Source organism: Bicyclus anynana, chromosome 24 (assembly GCF_947172395.1).
Source record: "Bicyclus anynana chromosome 24, ilBicAnyn1.1, whole genome shotgun sequence".
Classification (NCBI taxonomy): domain Eukaryota; kingdom Metazoa; phylum Arthropoda; class Insecta; order Lepidoptera; family Nymphalidae; genus Bicyclus; species Bicyclus anynana.
Window position 1 is genome coordinate 4,154,647 of NC_069106.1, and position 17,300 is coordinate 4,171,946.

General features: G+C 37.7%; 3 protein-coding genes across 9 annotated transcripts; 2 read left to right on the top strand and 1 right to left on the bottom strand.

Annotated features, from left to right (window-relative positions):
• Positions 1-232: 232 nt before the first annotated feature.
• On the bottom strand, positions 233-2,119 carry LOC112045404 (uncharacterized). Of its 3 annotated transcripts, none has more exons than XM_024081568.2 (3): positions 1,852-2,119; positions 1,368-1,778; positions 233-987 (listed from the first exon to the last, which is right to left on the bottom strand). In XM_024081568.2, the coding sequence occupies exons 1-3, from the start codon at positions 2,059-2,061 to the stop codon at positions 880-882; spliced, it is 729 nt and encodes a 242-aa protein (XP_023937336.1). In that variant the 5' UTR covers positions 2,062-2,119; the 3' UTR covers positions 233-879. The 3 variants fall into 3 exon arrangements, with proteins under 3 accessions (XP_023937336.1, XP_023937335.1, XP_023937334.1); XM_024081567.2 differs by having other exon boundaries at positions 233-1,014; XM_024081566.2 differs by having other exon boundaries at positions 233-1,023.
• Positions 2,120-5,824: 3,705 nt separating this feature from the next.
• On the top strand, positions 5,825-7,251 carry LOC112045403 (uncharacterized). The gene has a single exon (XM_024081565.2). It carries the CDS (start codon positions 6,096-6,098, stop codon positions 6,861-6,863), a length of 768 nt encoding a protein of 255 aa, XP_023937333.2. The 5' UTR covers positions 5,825-6,095; the 3' UTR covers positions 6,864-7,251.
• Positions 7,252-8,625: 1,374 nt separating this feature from the next.
• On the top strand, positions 8,626-16,836 carry LOC112045402 (protein artichoke). Of its 5 annotated transcripts, none has more exons than XM_052889037.1 (3): positions 8,925-9,170; positions 10,375-10,439; positions 12,761-16,836. In XM_052889037.1, exon 3 carries the CDS (start codon positions 12,761-12,763, stop codon positions 14,123-14,125), a length of 1,365 nt encoding a protein of 454 aa, XP_052744997.1. In that variant the 5' UTR covers positions 8,925-9,170; positions 10,375-10,439; the 3' UTR covers positions 14,126-16,836. The 5 variants fall into 5 exon arrangements, with proteins under 5 accessions (XP_052745001.1, XP_052744997.1, XP_052744996.1 ...); XM_052889036.1 differs by having other exon boundaries at positions 10,378-10,439; XM_052889040.1 differs by having other exon boundaries at positions 8,925-9,143.
• The last annotated feature ends 464 nt before the right edge of the window (positions 16,837-17,300 follow it).

Below are 17,300 nucleotides of genomic sequence, written 5' to 3' on the forward strand. Positions count from 1 at the left end.
AGAGAAAATGGCTGTTGATACTTTTACTAGGATACATAATTTTTTTTTTCTTGAAATGTATTTATTAAATATAATTTATTTGGCAATATTAAAACTTGTAATGAAAAATTAAATTATTTTTATTTTGCATACGAATTGAGATAAAAGCATTCTTTTAATGACAATTTAGAATGTAAATTGTAGCAAAAATAATTAAAATAAATTTTAATAAAGTTTAAATAAAACAACAATATTTTAAAATATGATTTATTTAAACAATAAATAAAACAATCACACAAATCAATCATACACACACACAACTAAATAAATAATTACAATCCACACTAAATATTTACACGCACGGTTTCGAAAAACCTATTTGGTTTGTACCCGTTTGCTACATAACATACGGTGCAGGTATTCATTCGATCAGTAATCGTTTCCTATTATCATTATAAAGAGAGTTATATGTCGTATACAATACAAAGAACGGTATTTCGATAGATACAATGTCCTAAAAAACCTATGAAACTATTGCTTGAATTTTCAAAATGGCTACTACAAATAGGCATTAAGTTCCAAAGGTTGAAATCTGTTTTATCTAAGAGTCCGAGAATACGCGTTTGTTTTGTCAGGTCTCATTCGCACGAGAGTTTTTAAACGGACGTTAAAAAAGCTTTCAATTACAACAAATGCATTCCCTAGTATATGTTCTCAAGACAGCGTTTTTTAGAACATGACGCTTTTTTTCGAGCAGTGTTGCATTTTCAAATTTGGGCTTTGGAAATAGACGTTCATTTAGCTTCATACTATATTTGGACGTATTTTTAACGTCCGTGAAAAAGAACTTTTGTGTGAACGAGGGTTTAATGGTCTGTAACTCTCAGGAGGTCGTTTTCCTTAGTGGTAAGCGTTGTAAGCCAGCTCTTGAGCCAAGTCCTGGGGTTCAGCCTCTCTCCTGTGGCGAGTGGCGGCATAAGCAGCATCCCAGGGTCCGTGAGCGGAGATCTGCGGATGGGAGTTGTCCGCGGCAATCTGGGTAAACTATAACGTTACTCGAGGGTAGAATTAAGAAGAAGGTTAGTGACCCTTACGGGTTTTGCGTGAAAAGTTATTGAATTCCAGTGCTTAGAGTGTGCGTACGCTTAGTTGATATTTTTAGGTGCATTTGTGCAAACGAATTAGTGAATCAAATATGAATTCATGGATTACTAAAAACGAGATTTTTAAGACGTCCTTGCTCGTGAATCATTATGACTAAACAAATCTGTGGTGCAAAAGATCCTAATTATTGTATTGGGGTTTAATTGTTATCCAAAAATGTGTAAAATAAAAATCCAAAAGTGCATCCTAAACATAAAAGTAGGGAAATAGTTTCAAAGACTCACCTTCTTGCACAGTTGGAAGATAGCCAAGGCTACGGAGACGACGAAAGAGAAGAAAGACAGTTGCAGCGCGTTCCAGGCCTTCAATCCGAGGACACCGATAGCCAGGGGGATGAGAGTCATGGCCTTAAGGAGAACGAACACCAGGATTGGGACGATGATCTTCTTGAGCTTGGCTTTACGTGCTTCCCCAACGGAGCGGGCTCCTTCCTTGTTGAATTTGATGTTCAAGCTAAGCTCATCGTTGTCTAGGTTTCTCGGGCTGACAGTGATTTTGGTATCAGCAATTGGCATCTGGAAGGTCACGTCGTGAGACTGGATATAGTTCTCAATGCTGTCCATGAAATCGCCCGAAGAACGTCCAGTTGCGTCGTTGCTAGCATCGTTCTTCGTTACTTCCACTGCATCGGAGATCTGTGGATGTTTTTAACCGTTAGAAAGCTGATAAAAATGCTTCATGTTTAAAAAGAAAGTGCGGTTTAAATACCTGGAACGTGTCCTTTTTGAAGATGCTGTCCAGCAAAGACATGACCTTGTATTTGATGCAGGCAGTCGGATCCGAGCCCTCAACGCAGCCTGATCTCATTTCTTCGACCATGCTGTCTAGGGGTGTGTCCTTCCAGAAGCCTTGTTTGGGGGGCTGGGCCATGGCACCCCCAAATAACAAAACTAAACACACCACTTTCATAGACGCCATTTTGACTCCTGGTGTTCACTGGAGGACGGTTGGTGAGATTGTGATAGTTTGGACAAGGACTCAATGGCTTTTATACAGCTATTTCAAATTCAGAACGTAGTCTGCAGTTCCGGTACGGATTGTCTTGGTATGTACTCCTCGAGCGCATACTTACGATCTTTTGCCAGTTGACGGTAGAAGTGTAAGGGAAAGCTATTTGATACGATCCTCCAATAGACTCTGGATCCGAAAAGGCTTATGTTATACCATCGTTGCTTTGATGTAGTGACATTTTAGAAACTTTGTCATCAGGCGCCTTTTCTGTTGTTTGTGACACCATACCCTGAATCGTTGAAGGCGTGATCCATTAGTCCATCCCCTTCGCACAATTTATAAGTTGTTGAGGAAAGAAAGAGACAATACCCGTATGAATTAGTTGTCTGTTTGGTATGGAAGAGGAGACGCAGCGCACGCGCCGGTTGCATACGTAATTGTTCTTAAATTGCTATCATTGAACTTGTCACTCCCGAGATAACATCATTTATCAGAGTTGCTAACCTTGGAAGGGGTTTAGAGTTATTAGATTTGTGGCCTTGAAACAAAATTTCAAGTCACGCTGACATCCTAACTAATGCCGACCTAAATAATTATTGAGTATTTAGTTTGTACGTTTGGGCTTAACATTTGATTTTCCTCCGGGCTTTTGAGAATTCTTAAGACAGATTTTAGACGCACAATTTAAGTTTTAGGACACTAAAACTGAAATTACATCAAAATTGTATACGTTTATTGTTAAATAAACTAATATAATTAAATAAATTAATATAATTTGTATTTCTCATTCAACTCCTAAGCTTTCAGGTTGCTTTAGCCATAAAATTTGCTTTACACACTTTTGTGCACCTCCCTCCATTAAATATTTTGAAAATATTTTTCTATCCATAAAACGGCGTTTTCCTATTATCATGGAAATAACTTCTGATGTAAAAGTAAAAGTAAACGAACATTCTATTTATTTATTGTAACTATAGCTTAGCTTATTTGCTATGCTTGATTTTTGGGGGTTTTCAAAATAAAAAAAATTTACTTGTGTTAAAAAACGTAGTGGGAATTTTCCTTATTACCCGACTGTACGAAAGGTTATGTTTTTAAGTATGTATGTATGTAATATTCTTTATAGAAAGAAATTAGAAAACTGTCGGGACCTGTTAAATAATGTAGACGAAAATCATTCTATCCAATATATGGTCCCGACTGGTTTCAAATTGCATTCTACACTTCTGGACTAAGCTTTTTTCTTTTCAGTTTTTTTAATATTTTATGGAGTCGGGTTTTTCATTTGTTTAATTAATTTATTTATTGACTTGTCTGCAATACAAAACAGCTGGGCGCTCTTTGTTATTTACATCTTATTGTGCTTAACTTTGATTTTTGAAACGATGCCAGAGTTTGAATTCATTGTATTACATTTTGTTGACACACTTCTTAGACAGACCGTCTGTCCAAGAATAATTTTATGCTATAATACGAAAAAGAGCAGCATTTTTTTATGTTGACTACAATCATGACTGATGGAAAGCAATGATGAGGTCTAAGACGAAGGGTGCTTGCCTAGAGGATGCCTATTCGCTCTTGCCTTGAAGGAGCACAAATTGTATCTTCGTGTCCAGGCCTTCAGGATTGAAGGCCTTCTAGGATTAGCACTTATTTTCTAATTTTTTCTTTTGGTTGATCATTCAGCCCATTAACAGCACATAGTTAAAGGCAAAGTGTAGGAGACATCACTTTCCCCTATGGCGGAACTAAGCGATCACAATCGGTAGCTAAGCATTAGTATTCGACGTTGTACGGGTCTCGCATCACTAATATATAATACGGGGATATTAATTAGAGTTATGCAGTAATGAGGTTACCAGGAGGATGGATGTGGACAGTGGCGTGCAATGTTTTTAACTAGGGTAGGCACTATACGCACAAACTGTACAAAATGGAAAATTCCTCCTCCAATACAGGTTCGTCATGATTCCTAAGGTATATGTATGTTTTATATGTATTTTTGACAGCCTCCGTGGTGCAGTGGTACTCGCGGTAGATTTACAAGACGGAAGTCCTGGGGTTCGAACTCCGGCTTGGCCAATTGAGGTTTTCTTAATTGGTCCTTGGTAGGAGGCTTCGGCCGTGGCTAGTTAACACTACCGTCAAAGACGTACCGCTAAGCGATTTAGCGTTTGCTTGTTTCGTTTAGAAACCGAAAGGGGTGTGGATTTTCATCTTCCTCCTAACAAGTTATCACTTACCATCAGATGAGATTTTTGTCAAGGGCTAACTTGTAAACTTCGACGACGAAAAAACTCAACATTTCATAGTCCGATCTCGAACCCAGAACCGCGTGATTTAAAGCAACATGGGTACTGGATAAATAAGGCAGTCATTATTGGCTAACAGCGTTGGGCAGCGTTCGAGAAACTTCGCGACATCTTTTCGTCCAAAATTCTTCAGTGCCTGAAGACGAAAGAATTCCAACAGTGCGTGTTGCAAGTGATGTCCTACGGATCTGAGACTTGGTTGCTGACTATAGGCCTAATAAGAAGGCTTCAAGTTACTCAGCGGGCGATGGAGCGAGCTATATTTGTTTCTTTGCGTGATAGAATCAGTAATGAGGAGATCCGCAGAAGAACCAAAGTCACCGACATAGCTCAACGAGTCGCGAAGTTGAAGTGGCAATACGCGGGGCACATAGTTCGAAGAGCCGATGGACATCGGGATCAAAGTTTTTGTTAAACGTAAGCTTATAGAAAAGTCCTATTACAGTGTTAATGATTACGAAAGAGCAGTGATAGCCCAGTGGATATGACCTCTGCCTCCGATTCCGGAGGGTGTGGGTTCGAATCCGGTCCGGGGCATGCACCTCCAACTTTTCAGTTGTGTGCATTTTAAGAAATTAAATATCACGTGTCTCAATAGGAAACCTGCATACCAAAGAATTATCTTCATTCTTTGCGTGTATGAAGTCTGCCAATCCGTATTGGGCCAGCGTGGTGGACTATTGGCCTAACCCCTCTTATTCTGAGAGGAGACTCGAGCTCAGCAGTGAGCCGAATATGGGTTGATGACGACGACGATTACGAAAACGACAAAATTACTTGGAAATGAAATGTATTACATGACAAGATACTTATGTACATATTGTTAAATGGTGATAAACTAGAAAAGGATAAACCTGGCTGAGTTTGCTGTGGGCTTTTCTTGGACCACTTTGAAACCCTCGTAACTTTAATTTTAATTTTTGGAATAATCTTAAGGTATTATTACCTGACGTTTCGAAAGTGCTTTTAAAGTAAGCCTATTTGAAATAAATGAATTTTGATTGATTGATTTGATTGATCCCAAGATGCTGGAATGGTCACCCCGCACCGGAAAGCGCAGTATTGGTCGAACCCTCATAAGATGAACCGAGGACATCAAGCGGGTTGCAGGGAGTCGCTGGATGCTGGCGGCTCGAGTAGGTACATGATGTTTGGAAATCTATACAAGAGACCTATGTCCAGCAGTGGACGTCCATCGGCTGATAATGATGATGATTATTGGCTAACAGACTTGCACCTACATTAATTGTACTACTATCAATGTAACATAGTTAGCCTTCAATTAACTTCGTATCTACGGAATTTTCAATTTCGTGCAGTCATTAAAAACCGGTTTTGGCATTACGTCATATCACTTTGCAAACAAGCTCATTTCGTCGTTCAAACACTTGACTAAATACCTTGTCTAGAATGTCAACAAATATTCAATGCAAACTGCATTTTAGCCTACGCAGTGTCGGTCCTGAGCTCAACGGTAATCATAAATTCATTGCCACGCTTAGGAAGTCCTGACAAACCAAAACTTTGGAGCGAAACCTACACTTATATGGGTATCGTAATAATTCAACGGCAACCAACTTAGTTGCTCCACCGTCACCACTCGAAGCGGACATTATGTGATCACAAGAAAATTCAGGTGGCCCATTTGAAGAACTTTCAAAACTGTTCCCACCCATATAAGGCGTAGACATGTCTAAGCTGACTGTCACAAACTTTAGCAACAGAACCGGAAGCCCGTACAAGAATAACAAAGAAGAAGAAGTTAGAACACACGAAGAAGTTCTACAGAAGACAAATACACAGAAAGAGAAGAATAACGAGCTACTGCAAAAGGCTAATAAGAAAACAGCCGAATACCAGTCCAATAAACCAAGTTCGGGAGTGTTCACTGAAGTAGTAGCCCACGGTGCCTTTACTACGAAGAAATGTGAAAAAGAGAAATCACCCAAACCAGATCCATCAACTACAAAAGCAAATAATGCTAATAGTTCTAAATCTTTACTCGGATTTCCGTCTTCAGCTAACGATTTAGCATTAGACGCTAAATCTGATCTCGAATCGGATCCAAACATTTCCAAAGAAGTCAAAGAAAAGGTTATTGAGAAATTATTTACATTGGTGTCTATGGTTCAACATGCCTACGAATCGAAGGTGAGAATTATGACAGAATTTGATAAATATAAGGACACACACATGAAGAACGAGTTACGAAGAGAACGGGAGCATTCAGAACAATTGTATAAATTGAATATGAATTTTCAAAATGAAGTTATACAGTCTATGCAACAACTGAGAAGTGAATTGGATGTCACTAGAAGTTTTTCAAACAATACGCATGACACTTGTGCTGAGAGTTTCAAGGATATTTCGCTAAACTATGACTCTGGTGTGTCGACTCATACACTCAATTCCCACGACAATAATATCAACTCTGACTCATTAAGTAAGTGTGACTAAGTAAAGATGACTAAAATTGTAGGTAAACATTTTAAAATTGTGTCAAAAAATTGTATTTTTTTATGAAATTAAAGATTTGATGTGTTAATTGTGAATGTGATTGTTATAGAAAATACCACAGAACATACTTATTTATTAGGTTGCCTGGAACAGATAGCTTGCTAACGATAAGGTTGCCTATTGTGCATTTTTGTAAATTTTTTGTTTTTATAATATTGTATTTTCTTTATGGTGTAAATTGTATTTCCATACATTCTTTATGCTGCGCAGTGGAAAATAAAGTAGTTTATTCCCTTTTTGTTTAAAATTTCGCGTGTTGGTTTTTATCACTTGGTAGGTGAATATATGACATATTTTTATTGTTATAAAGACAATGTACAAATAATCATGTTTGTTGTTTTATTTCTCACCACCTTTATCCCTTGGCTTTTCCTATTTTATAAGAGAATTTCACCATATTTTTTTTGTAAGTTAGTCATTAAAGACTTTTTAGACGAAGTTAGGCGTGGGCCTTTTCACTTTGCCTGTTTTTTTCTTTTTTTTTTACAAAGAGGCCTATGTCCTGCAGTGGCAGTTCGTCGGCTGATATGATGATGATGATGATGATGATGATGATGATAGGCGTGGGTACGACAATAGTCCAGCCAGCGGAGATCGAACCACTGTTTCTCTTCTGTTAGATGGTATCATCACTTACCATCAGATGAGATTGTAGTCAAGGGCTAACTTGTAAAGAATTAAAAAAACATCGTTTTTAACTGGAATTTTTAAAGGAATCAATAGTAAGCTATTATTTATAAGTGTCACGGGAATATTTTTTCTCCGAATGGGAATGGGAATCTATATAGTCTATACGGAATATTGGATCTTAGACAAGCCATTTAGATTTTTAGGTTTATTGTTTTTCCAAAAAATTATAAATGTATTTTTTCTCCTAAGAGTGATTTCAGACTAGCGTAATTTTTCGGCCGTTTCAGCTTAGGAGATTACACGCGCGTTACTTTACGCGCCTTAACAAAACCGCACTCGCGTAATCGGGCATATTTCGGCAACATAACCAATACGAACAGTGCGTGCTAGTGATGACTTACGTATCCGAGACCTGGTTCGCTAACTGTGTCCCTCAAATAAAAGGCTCAAAGTCACTGATCAACAATGAGGAGATCCGCAGAAGAACTAGTCACTGATATAGCTCAGCGAGTCGCGAAGCTGAAGTGGCAATGGACAGGCCACATAGTTCGAAGAGTCGATGGACGTTGGGGTCCCAAGGTGCTGGAATGGCGACCCCGCACCGGAAAGCGTAGGGAGGTTACAGGGAGCCGCTGGATGCTGGCGGCTCAAGACCGTTTTGTTTGGAAGTCCATGCAAGAGGCCTATGTCCAGCAGTGGACGTCCATCGGCTGTTAATCATGATGAACCTATATGAGTTTAGAAGCGCGTCAACGCTCGTACAAGTTGAACGTGTGTTGAATCATTAAATACTTAATAAATAATTTGCATGCCAAATTGGCAAGATACATTTACCATCTACATCTACCAACCACCTGTATATATATAATGCATGTATCTGCAAATAAATAAATTGACTGATTGATTGATTGATTGATCAATATGCGCGTTTATACGCACCTACATGCGCTTCAAAAACTAGCTTATACGTGCTTATAAAACGCTACTATGAAACAACTCCTACGTCTAAAGATTGATACATCCTAATATGATAATTGCTAATCTTTTTTTGACAGGCGTTGTCATAGCAACCATTACTCATCAAGAAGGCAAAACTGCGTCAAAAAGATTCCATTGCACTGGTAATTAAGATGTTTTTGTTACTTAATTTATTTTGCTGGCAAAATAATACAAACTGCTTCATTGGTCTGTGGTAATCCGGTAATACTGACAGTGAGGTCCGGGGTTCGTAGGCCAAGTCAGGGTAACAAAAAGAAAATACGGAATATTGGAACATTTCGTACAATTTTTTCGTACGGGCCGCCTTCAAAGTGAACAAAAGGTTATGCAATGTTATTTTTCGCTTCTTAGACAAGGTTAGTTTTTGTTTTGGAAATTTAATGTTTTTTTTTTTATTTACAAAACAATCTGCATGCGTCAAGGGCCACGTCAGAGCTGCGGGGAACATTCATGAATTCACGATTGTATGGAAAAGTAAATTTTATATTTAGTTTGCAACTTACATTCGATGCAGAAGCCCGCGCGTTTTAGTGTGATTTTATGTGCAAGCCAGATCGACCCCTTATTTTCTTTTTCAAGAACACTGTGAAAGTTTGTTATCCCGTGTTTCTGTTCTAAGTGAGTGCGGTAGGGATAGAGTGGGGGTAGGATAGGAGTAGAGTAGGGGTATGGTAGGAGTAGAGTAGGGGTATGGTAGAGGTAGATGGCCTCCGTGGCGCAGTGTTATGCGCAGTGGATTTACAGGTGGTAGGTCCTGGGTTCAATCCCCGGCTGGGCCGATAGAGTTTTTATTCTGTTTTTTTTTTAGTTTTAAAAGTGATTTGTATTATATTAACATTGTTAAAAATTAAAATGGACTAATAAATAAATGAGATTTTTGGCTTTGGCTGATGGGCTTCGGCCGTGGCTAGTTACCACTCTACCGGCAAAGACGTACCGCCAAGTGATTTAGTGTTCCGGTACGATGTAGTGTATAAACCAAAAGGGGTGTGGATTTTCATCCTACTCCTACAAGTTAGCTCGCTTCCATCTTAGATTGCACCATGACTTACCATCAGGTGAGATTGTAGTCAAGGGCTATGTATACGGTAGCGGTAGAGTAGGTGAATTGTATATGTATGGGAGGGGTAGAGTACCTGTAAGATATTTTTCGAAGGATTCCCGCGATGCTTAGTGACTGGCAACTGGGGCATGATTTCTCATACTGTGCCAAGGAAAAAATATATTTATACTTGAATGGGGATGATGACTAGGTTTGAACATATTGAGTTTTATGATAAATTCGGCTAAATAAGGTCAATGTTAACTAATTTATACATAAAAAGCAAAGATTGTCTGGATATTTGCAAAATAAATGAGATTATAAAATTTCAAAATCTATTAATAATCTTTTATCGTAATTAGATGAAAATTCATACAGTTTTAGCTTCCTTACATTAAATGAGACATTTTTGAATATGTGAACTATAAACATAAACGCACAAATAACAAAGATATTAGTAATTTTGTTTGAACGCACATACAAATCTAACGATCATTACATTGCCTACGACGTCATTAGTTCGTGCCGTTTTGTATGGGGCGTTTTTCAGGGATCCGCGGCAGCGCCGCCAATCTGACCCTTTAAATCCCTGTAGCTCCGAAAGTAATGATCACAGATACCCAGTTACTTTTACAAAATTGCTTTACTATTAGCGTACTCCTAATTTATATACAATTTAAAAATCTGTCATCATCTCTAGTCTGGTCGACCCTTGAAGCCTGCAGAAATAAAGGCTTACAAACTTTCAGTCTTCATAAAATGAGGTCGGTCTGGCTGTAGCAGGTTTATACATTGGAATTGTTGTTCATTTGTACGAGTGTGCGTGACATATAAGTAAAGCCAAAGTAAGTGTTTTGGTATAGTCGGGTGCAATATTTATGACGTTTTGGAACATCGTGTGGTAAGCTGTGAAATTCATACACATATGTACAAGCAACGATATTTTATACTATAGACATGTTACGTGCCCACAAAATCACCGCAATAGTGATCCGAATTTAGCTACTCCACTGTGCGCACACATGCACAATTTTTTTGTTTAATACATAAAAAAAAATTATAAAATTGTACAATAATACATAAATATTTTGACGGCCTCCGTGGCGCAGTGGTATGCGCGGTGGATTTACAAGACGGAGGTCCCGGGTTCGATCCCCGGCTGGGCAGACTGAGATTTTCTTAATTTGTCTAGTTACCACCCTACCGGCAAAGACGTACCGCCAAGCGATTTAGCGTTCCGGTACGATGCCGTGTAGTAACCGAAAGGGGTGTGGATTTTCATCGACCTCCTAATAAGTTAGTCCGCTTCCATCTTAGACTGCATCATCACTTACCATCAGGTGAGATTGTAGTCAAGGGCTAACTTGTAAAGAATGAAAAAAAAAATATATATATATTATTATTTTAAACATTATATATTTATGTATATGCAACTTTTACAGTTCCTAAATACGACATTGTATACACTCATCATCATTTTCAGCCGATGGACGTCCACTGCTGGACATAGGCCTCTTGCATGGACCTCCAAGCATAACGATCTCGAGCCGCCAGCATCCAGCGGTTTCCTGCAATCTGCTTGATGTCCTCTGTCCACCTAGTGGGGGGTCGACCAACACTGCGCTTTCCGGTGCGGGGTCGCCATTCCAACACCTTGGGACCCCAACGTCCATCGGCTCTTCGAACTATGTGGCCTGCCCATTGCCACTTCAGCTTCGCGACTCGCTGAGCTATGTCGGTGACTTTGGTTCGTCTGCGGATCTCCTCATTTCTGATTCGATCCCGCAGAGAAACTCCAAGCATAGATCGCTCCATCGCCCGCTGAGTGATTTTGAGCCTTCTAATGAGGCCCATAGTTAGCGACCAAGTTTCGGATCCGTATGTCATCACTGGTAACACGCACTGTTCGAAGACTTTCGTCTTCAGGCACTGAGGAAGAAAACCTCATTGTATACACTATTTAGGATGAAATTAAGACAATTGGCCGCTTTTGTTTGCCTTATAGGGGTCCATGCATGTACCTACTTGTACGTTTTTGCTAAAACGCGGAGTGCGCCAGGTCTGGCAATACAAGATCTTAGATGTCAGCGGTAACTTACGGGCGCGGCGGCAAGGAATCATCCCGTGCTGCTTAAATCCGAGGCGTCATAAAGATTGCATCCGACTATATATTTAAGTTGGTAGTGTTTTAAATGATTATAAAAAACGGCTAAAACTCACGTGACTGATGAATTAATTGATTGACTGAAGAAGTTTGGTTCGGGCCGCGTTGCAAGAACCAGCTCATGACTAAGAGCGCCGTATGGGTTTGAAACTAGTCGGTCATACTCCGGTTGTATCACGTAAGTTTTAGTCGTGTTTCATAATCAATTATTAGGAAAAACACTCATGAGAGTTTAAAATAAAAAAAAAACATACAGACAAATTGAGAACCTCCTCCTTTTTTTGAAGTCGGTTAATTATTGACAATTCTCATAAAACGCGTACGATCATGGTCGACCTTATTTGACATTATTTCATGGTTTTCCTTAGCTTTTTATGTTCTGCGGTTTTCCTGGTTAATAATTATGTATTCACTAACGGACCAGCTGGCCTATTCACTATTTAGGTCTTTATTATCAACCTATTAATATAAACATCAAAATTAAATCAAATCAATGTCATTTACCTACTATGTGATGTACACCAGTAAGCACCGGATGACATTTTTACATAGAATCTCAATTCTTATATGTCAACTAGCATAGTCAAAGATAGTGAATAAGCTACAGGTCAATCTTCGCTTTAAGTTTGTGCACTTCTTTCCTACCCCTACCCTACCCTACTTCCACCCTATCCTACCTCTACCCGACCCCTCTCTTAAGTATTATTACGAATCGTTTGTATGGGAGTAAAGAGGTTTACTCACGACTTTTTAAATTCCTGTTTTCTCCGCAAAATGGCAAGATTTTGTTATTTTTCTCGCTACAATGATTTGTTATTTTAAGAAATTAAATGCCATGTGTTTCAAACGGTGTGAGTGTGAAACCTTATACCTACAGAGAATTTTCTTAATTCTCTGCATGTGTAAAGTCAATCCGCATTGCCAAGCGTGGTGCAGACTCGAGCTCAGCAGTGAGCCAAATATGGATAAATAATGATTGATATTTTATCATATTATTTTCAGATGGCAAGAAAGAAAAGTTTATGGTGTTACTTCTTCCTTGTTGTATTGAAGGAGACATCTGCTTCAGTGGAGTGTAGCTTCATAGATGCCCAAGAAATTATACTCATGTGCATTCCAGTTGGCGTTCCCGACGTTATTCTGAAATTGGAATCCCTCCCACTAAACGGATATACTGAGATGGTTCTGCTCCGTGCGTGCGGAATAACAGAATTAGAACACGATTCGCTGAAGAAAACATCTCTGAAATATATAGATTTATCCGAAAATAGACTCAAAGAACTGGACAGCGATTCGCTTCACAACTCACCTTCACTTGCCTATCTGAACATCTCTAACAATCTTTTATCTAGATTACCAGTTGATTTATTTGTAGGTAACCCCCATTTGTTAGTTTTAGATTTAAAAAATAATTTCTTAGGCAATTTAGATGTAGGCGTCTTCGATTCGTTAGTTCAACTTCATACGTTAGATTTGTCATGGAATCTTCTTCTAGGCAAAGATCTTAGTTCTTTATTGTTTGTAAATAATAAATATATTACATATTTAAGCTTTGCGGGCAATGATATGAATGGTACGCCAGACAGTTTGTTACAGTCTTTGGAGGTCCTTGAAGTATTGGATTTAAATAGTTGTGGTATAACAGAGGTGGCAAAATTCGCAACGCAATCTAATCTCAAAACAATCAAAGAACTGAATTTGTCATCCAATAAAATAAGTAAACTAGTTAACGAGGAAATATTCAAGAATTTACACAATCTCGAAATATTAAACCTAGCGCATAATGAACTCGAACATATAGACGAAAACGTTGTGGCGCCGTTGAGAAATTTAAAAGTTTTCAATCTGAGTCATAACGAATTGACATATTTATCCGATAATTTATTTCGAAGAATGCTATCTTTAGAAAATATTGATTTGTCGCATAACTTGATTTCAAAAGTAGAAGTAGAAATGTTTTTAAATAATCCACTAAAAATTTTAAACTTATCTTTTAATATGTTTACGTTTTTACCAAATACCTTTAGTATGTCTTTAAGAAAACCAAACGCAAATATAACAGAATTCTATTTCCATCAGAACCCCTGGCAGTGCGCTTGTCTGAAGGAAATTTTGTATGAAGTTGACCATTTAAAAGTGACTCACAAAACTGACGTTCCTGGCTATATGAGACCAATATGTGTGACGTCACTTGAGATGCGTTGCATTAGGGATGACAGTGTAAATGACGTATTTAGGAATATGTACTACAATATATTAGATGGCAATAGGATTTGGAACACGATAAGGGACAGTAGTAATAGATGCCTGAAACCTCGCTTACATACAGCTCACTTCCGCGCAGTGAGTAAAGAAGTAGGCAGGTAATTGGGCAGGTACGTAAACATCGATACATTTCACGTTCCTGAGCTTACTGAGTTTGAATGCATCACTCCGTAGGTGGTAAATACAGTAGAATCTGTACCCCGCCTATATTGACCAACCGCTTATTATGACGTAATTATACAACGAAGTTTGGTTTTCATTTAAAATTCTAACAAACTTGGAATGACTTCTTACTGTGACATGTCGTATAATGTGACTCATTTTCAATAAATTTGTCTGTTTAGATAAAGGAGATGTCCGAAATTAGGCCCATTTTTAGAACGATACAGATATGAAAAATTAATTAAAAGCCTTGTGTATATTTTCGTAGAATCTACTAACTCCACTAGAATCTTAGCCGAAATAATATTTGCCAACGGAGAAAATAAGCTGATTTCATTATTTTCACAGCGATCTAGATTCGCAAATGCAAATAGTAGTGATATAGGTTTCCTCTTTGATGCGTATTTCGCTGATTGGCAGTTGTCTTTGCAAACGCCTGCTGTCAATGTCAAACTCAATCGATGAATGAGATGCCATTGATATAAAACATTAATGTTTTAATTTTATTAGATGTGTCAAGCCAGTCTCAAATCCTTAGTAGGTAAATCTGTCGCCTGTCAATTAGACACAGATATTGCAATGCATTTTATGTCAAAGAGATAAGAAATTATTGACCACCTCTTACAAGTAATTTACATAACTGCTTAGGCAAATGTTTTTCTTTGAATATTAGCCTCATCAGTTTTCCTTAAATTGTCTTAATTTATAGACAATTTTCAGTTATGTATCATTCGTATAATTTAGGCCCGAGTTTGTATTGACACTGGGTCCTTATGCCAGTATACAGGAAGAAATTTTTTCAAGTACGGATATTTTTATATTTTGTACATAAACAAAATTTAATGAACACGTATTTTTTCTTTTTTTTTTTAACTCAACAATAACAAAGTTATCGTTAGCTAAAGTTTAAACATTTAAACAGAATTTGAGGGTCACCCTATCGCTGTACTAAGTAATAGCACAGTAACAGGCAACTACAAAATCAGCTGGTAGGTACTAGGTTAGCGAGCGCCCGCGCCGAGGGCCGTTGACCTTTCTACGTTTATTTTTGTACCTATTATTTTTTATAATAATTAAAGGTCGTCACTTTTGAGTTGAGTATCGATTTTCCCTTCATACTTTATTGGGCTTAGGACCATCAATAATGCGTAGTAATAATAAAAATTATAAACTTTCGATTGGAATAATGAAACACAAATGATGATTATTATTACGCAAACTTTTGCATTAAAGGATGATTCGACTTAAATGCGCAAGCGACGGCAGATTGTCTGTCACTGGTCGCCCATCGGCAATTCGGCAGGCGTCCTCAGGGATTTTTCGATCCCCTCACCCCTGCCACCCCCGTCAGCCGAAGCCGAAGCGATATGACTACTGCCGGTATTTCTTTGTCGGCGTCTTACAAAGTGCCGCCAGCAGTTGCGCAGTTTGTTTGGGAATGTGTCCATTATTTTGTTATTTCTGAGACATAAATTGAAAAAAAAAATTACATAAAATGTATCGAACTGTTTGTAGATTTATGTTCTATTAATGATACAGAACCACGAAAAAAAATGTCCGCACTAAAGTCCGAATCACCCTGTATAGTGACCGACCCTAAAAGACTGAGCTGATTTTATTAGATACCTAGGTATACCTAATAATTATTTATTTACTCACAAAAAGTAATGATAGGTAACCTATCAAAAGAAAATAATGTGAAAATGGAAAGCATATACATATATTTTTATATTTTTTATACAATACAATCAAATTCAAAGCAAATAGGATACAAAAACTGCTATAGAGTTAGATTTCGCAATTTCTATGTTCTGTGTTTATATTAAACATTCAATATTAAAAATGTGTCTATTATTTTTAATAAACCTGTAGTTTAATTAGAAAATAATTATTTTCTTGAGTTTGTTAAGCATAAAAGTCAAGCGTCTATATAAACTTACCACTTTATTTATGATTCATGGCATTATTTTAGCGGAAACTAATATTATAGAAAACAAAATAATAATTGTTTATAAAGTTAGCGCCATCTAACGTTGAACGGAGGAACTATAACGAAGTACCGCAATACTTTGGAAAAGTGCCACGTTAGTACGCTAGATGTCTCTTTGCATAAAGTATTCATTCTATTTGATTCGATTTCGATATAATGGGAGAGAAGCACGTCATCTCCTTCCAGCATAATATGCGTTTAAAGGGGCTGGCGGGGCGGGTAGGCCGTGACTACCCTAGAATGGACCCTACCCACCCACCCTACCTTCTTATTCTGGGCTACCGATATGGATTTCTATTAAGAAACTAATCATAGACTTTATGTCAGGGGCCAGACCCATCCTAGGAAATAATCCTAGATACGCCAATACCTCCTAGATTATCTAGGATACTTCCCAGATGTCAATATTAGCCGTTTGGGCTGTAGGGCATGTTTTAACTAACATAAAAAAGTTGGGGGGTGGGTTTTTTTTTTTTTACCCTTATAGGTAATATGGGTACCAAGTGAAAGGTTGTAGAAGACCATTACAAAAATGTATATATTATCTTGTACATATGTATTCTGTGATATTATAATAAATTATAACGTACCTAAGTATATTTTATTATTAATTACTGTTACTATAATAATTGTATTTTATTAATTATAATTACTGTTTTAACTTTTATTTATTTATTATAATGACTATAGAAGTACCTACATAAATAACATTTTCCAGCAAGAATGTATTTAAGTCTTTTCAGTTCATTAAGCTTATGAAGTCGGGTTTTTTTGTATCTAAAATAATATTAATTTTAATAATGCCTAGATTTATATGCAGTATACTTACTTATAATTATATAGTTCGTTATCAACCCATATTTGGCTCACTGCTGAGCTCGAGTCTCCTCTCAGAATGAGAGGGGTTAAGCCAATTATAGTCCACCAAGCTGGCCCAATACGGATTGGCAGACTTCACACACGCAGAGAATTAAGAAAATTCTCTGGTATGCAGATTTCCTTACGATGTTTTCCTTCACCGTTTGAGACACGTTATATTTAATTTCTAAAAATGCACACAACTGTAAAGTTGGAGGTGCATGACCCGGACCGGATTCGAACCCACAGCGGAATTGGAGGCAGAGG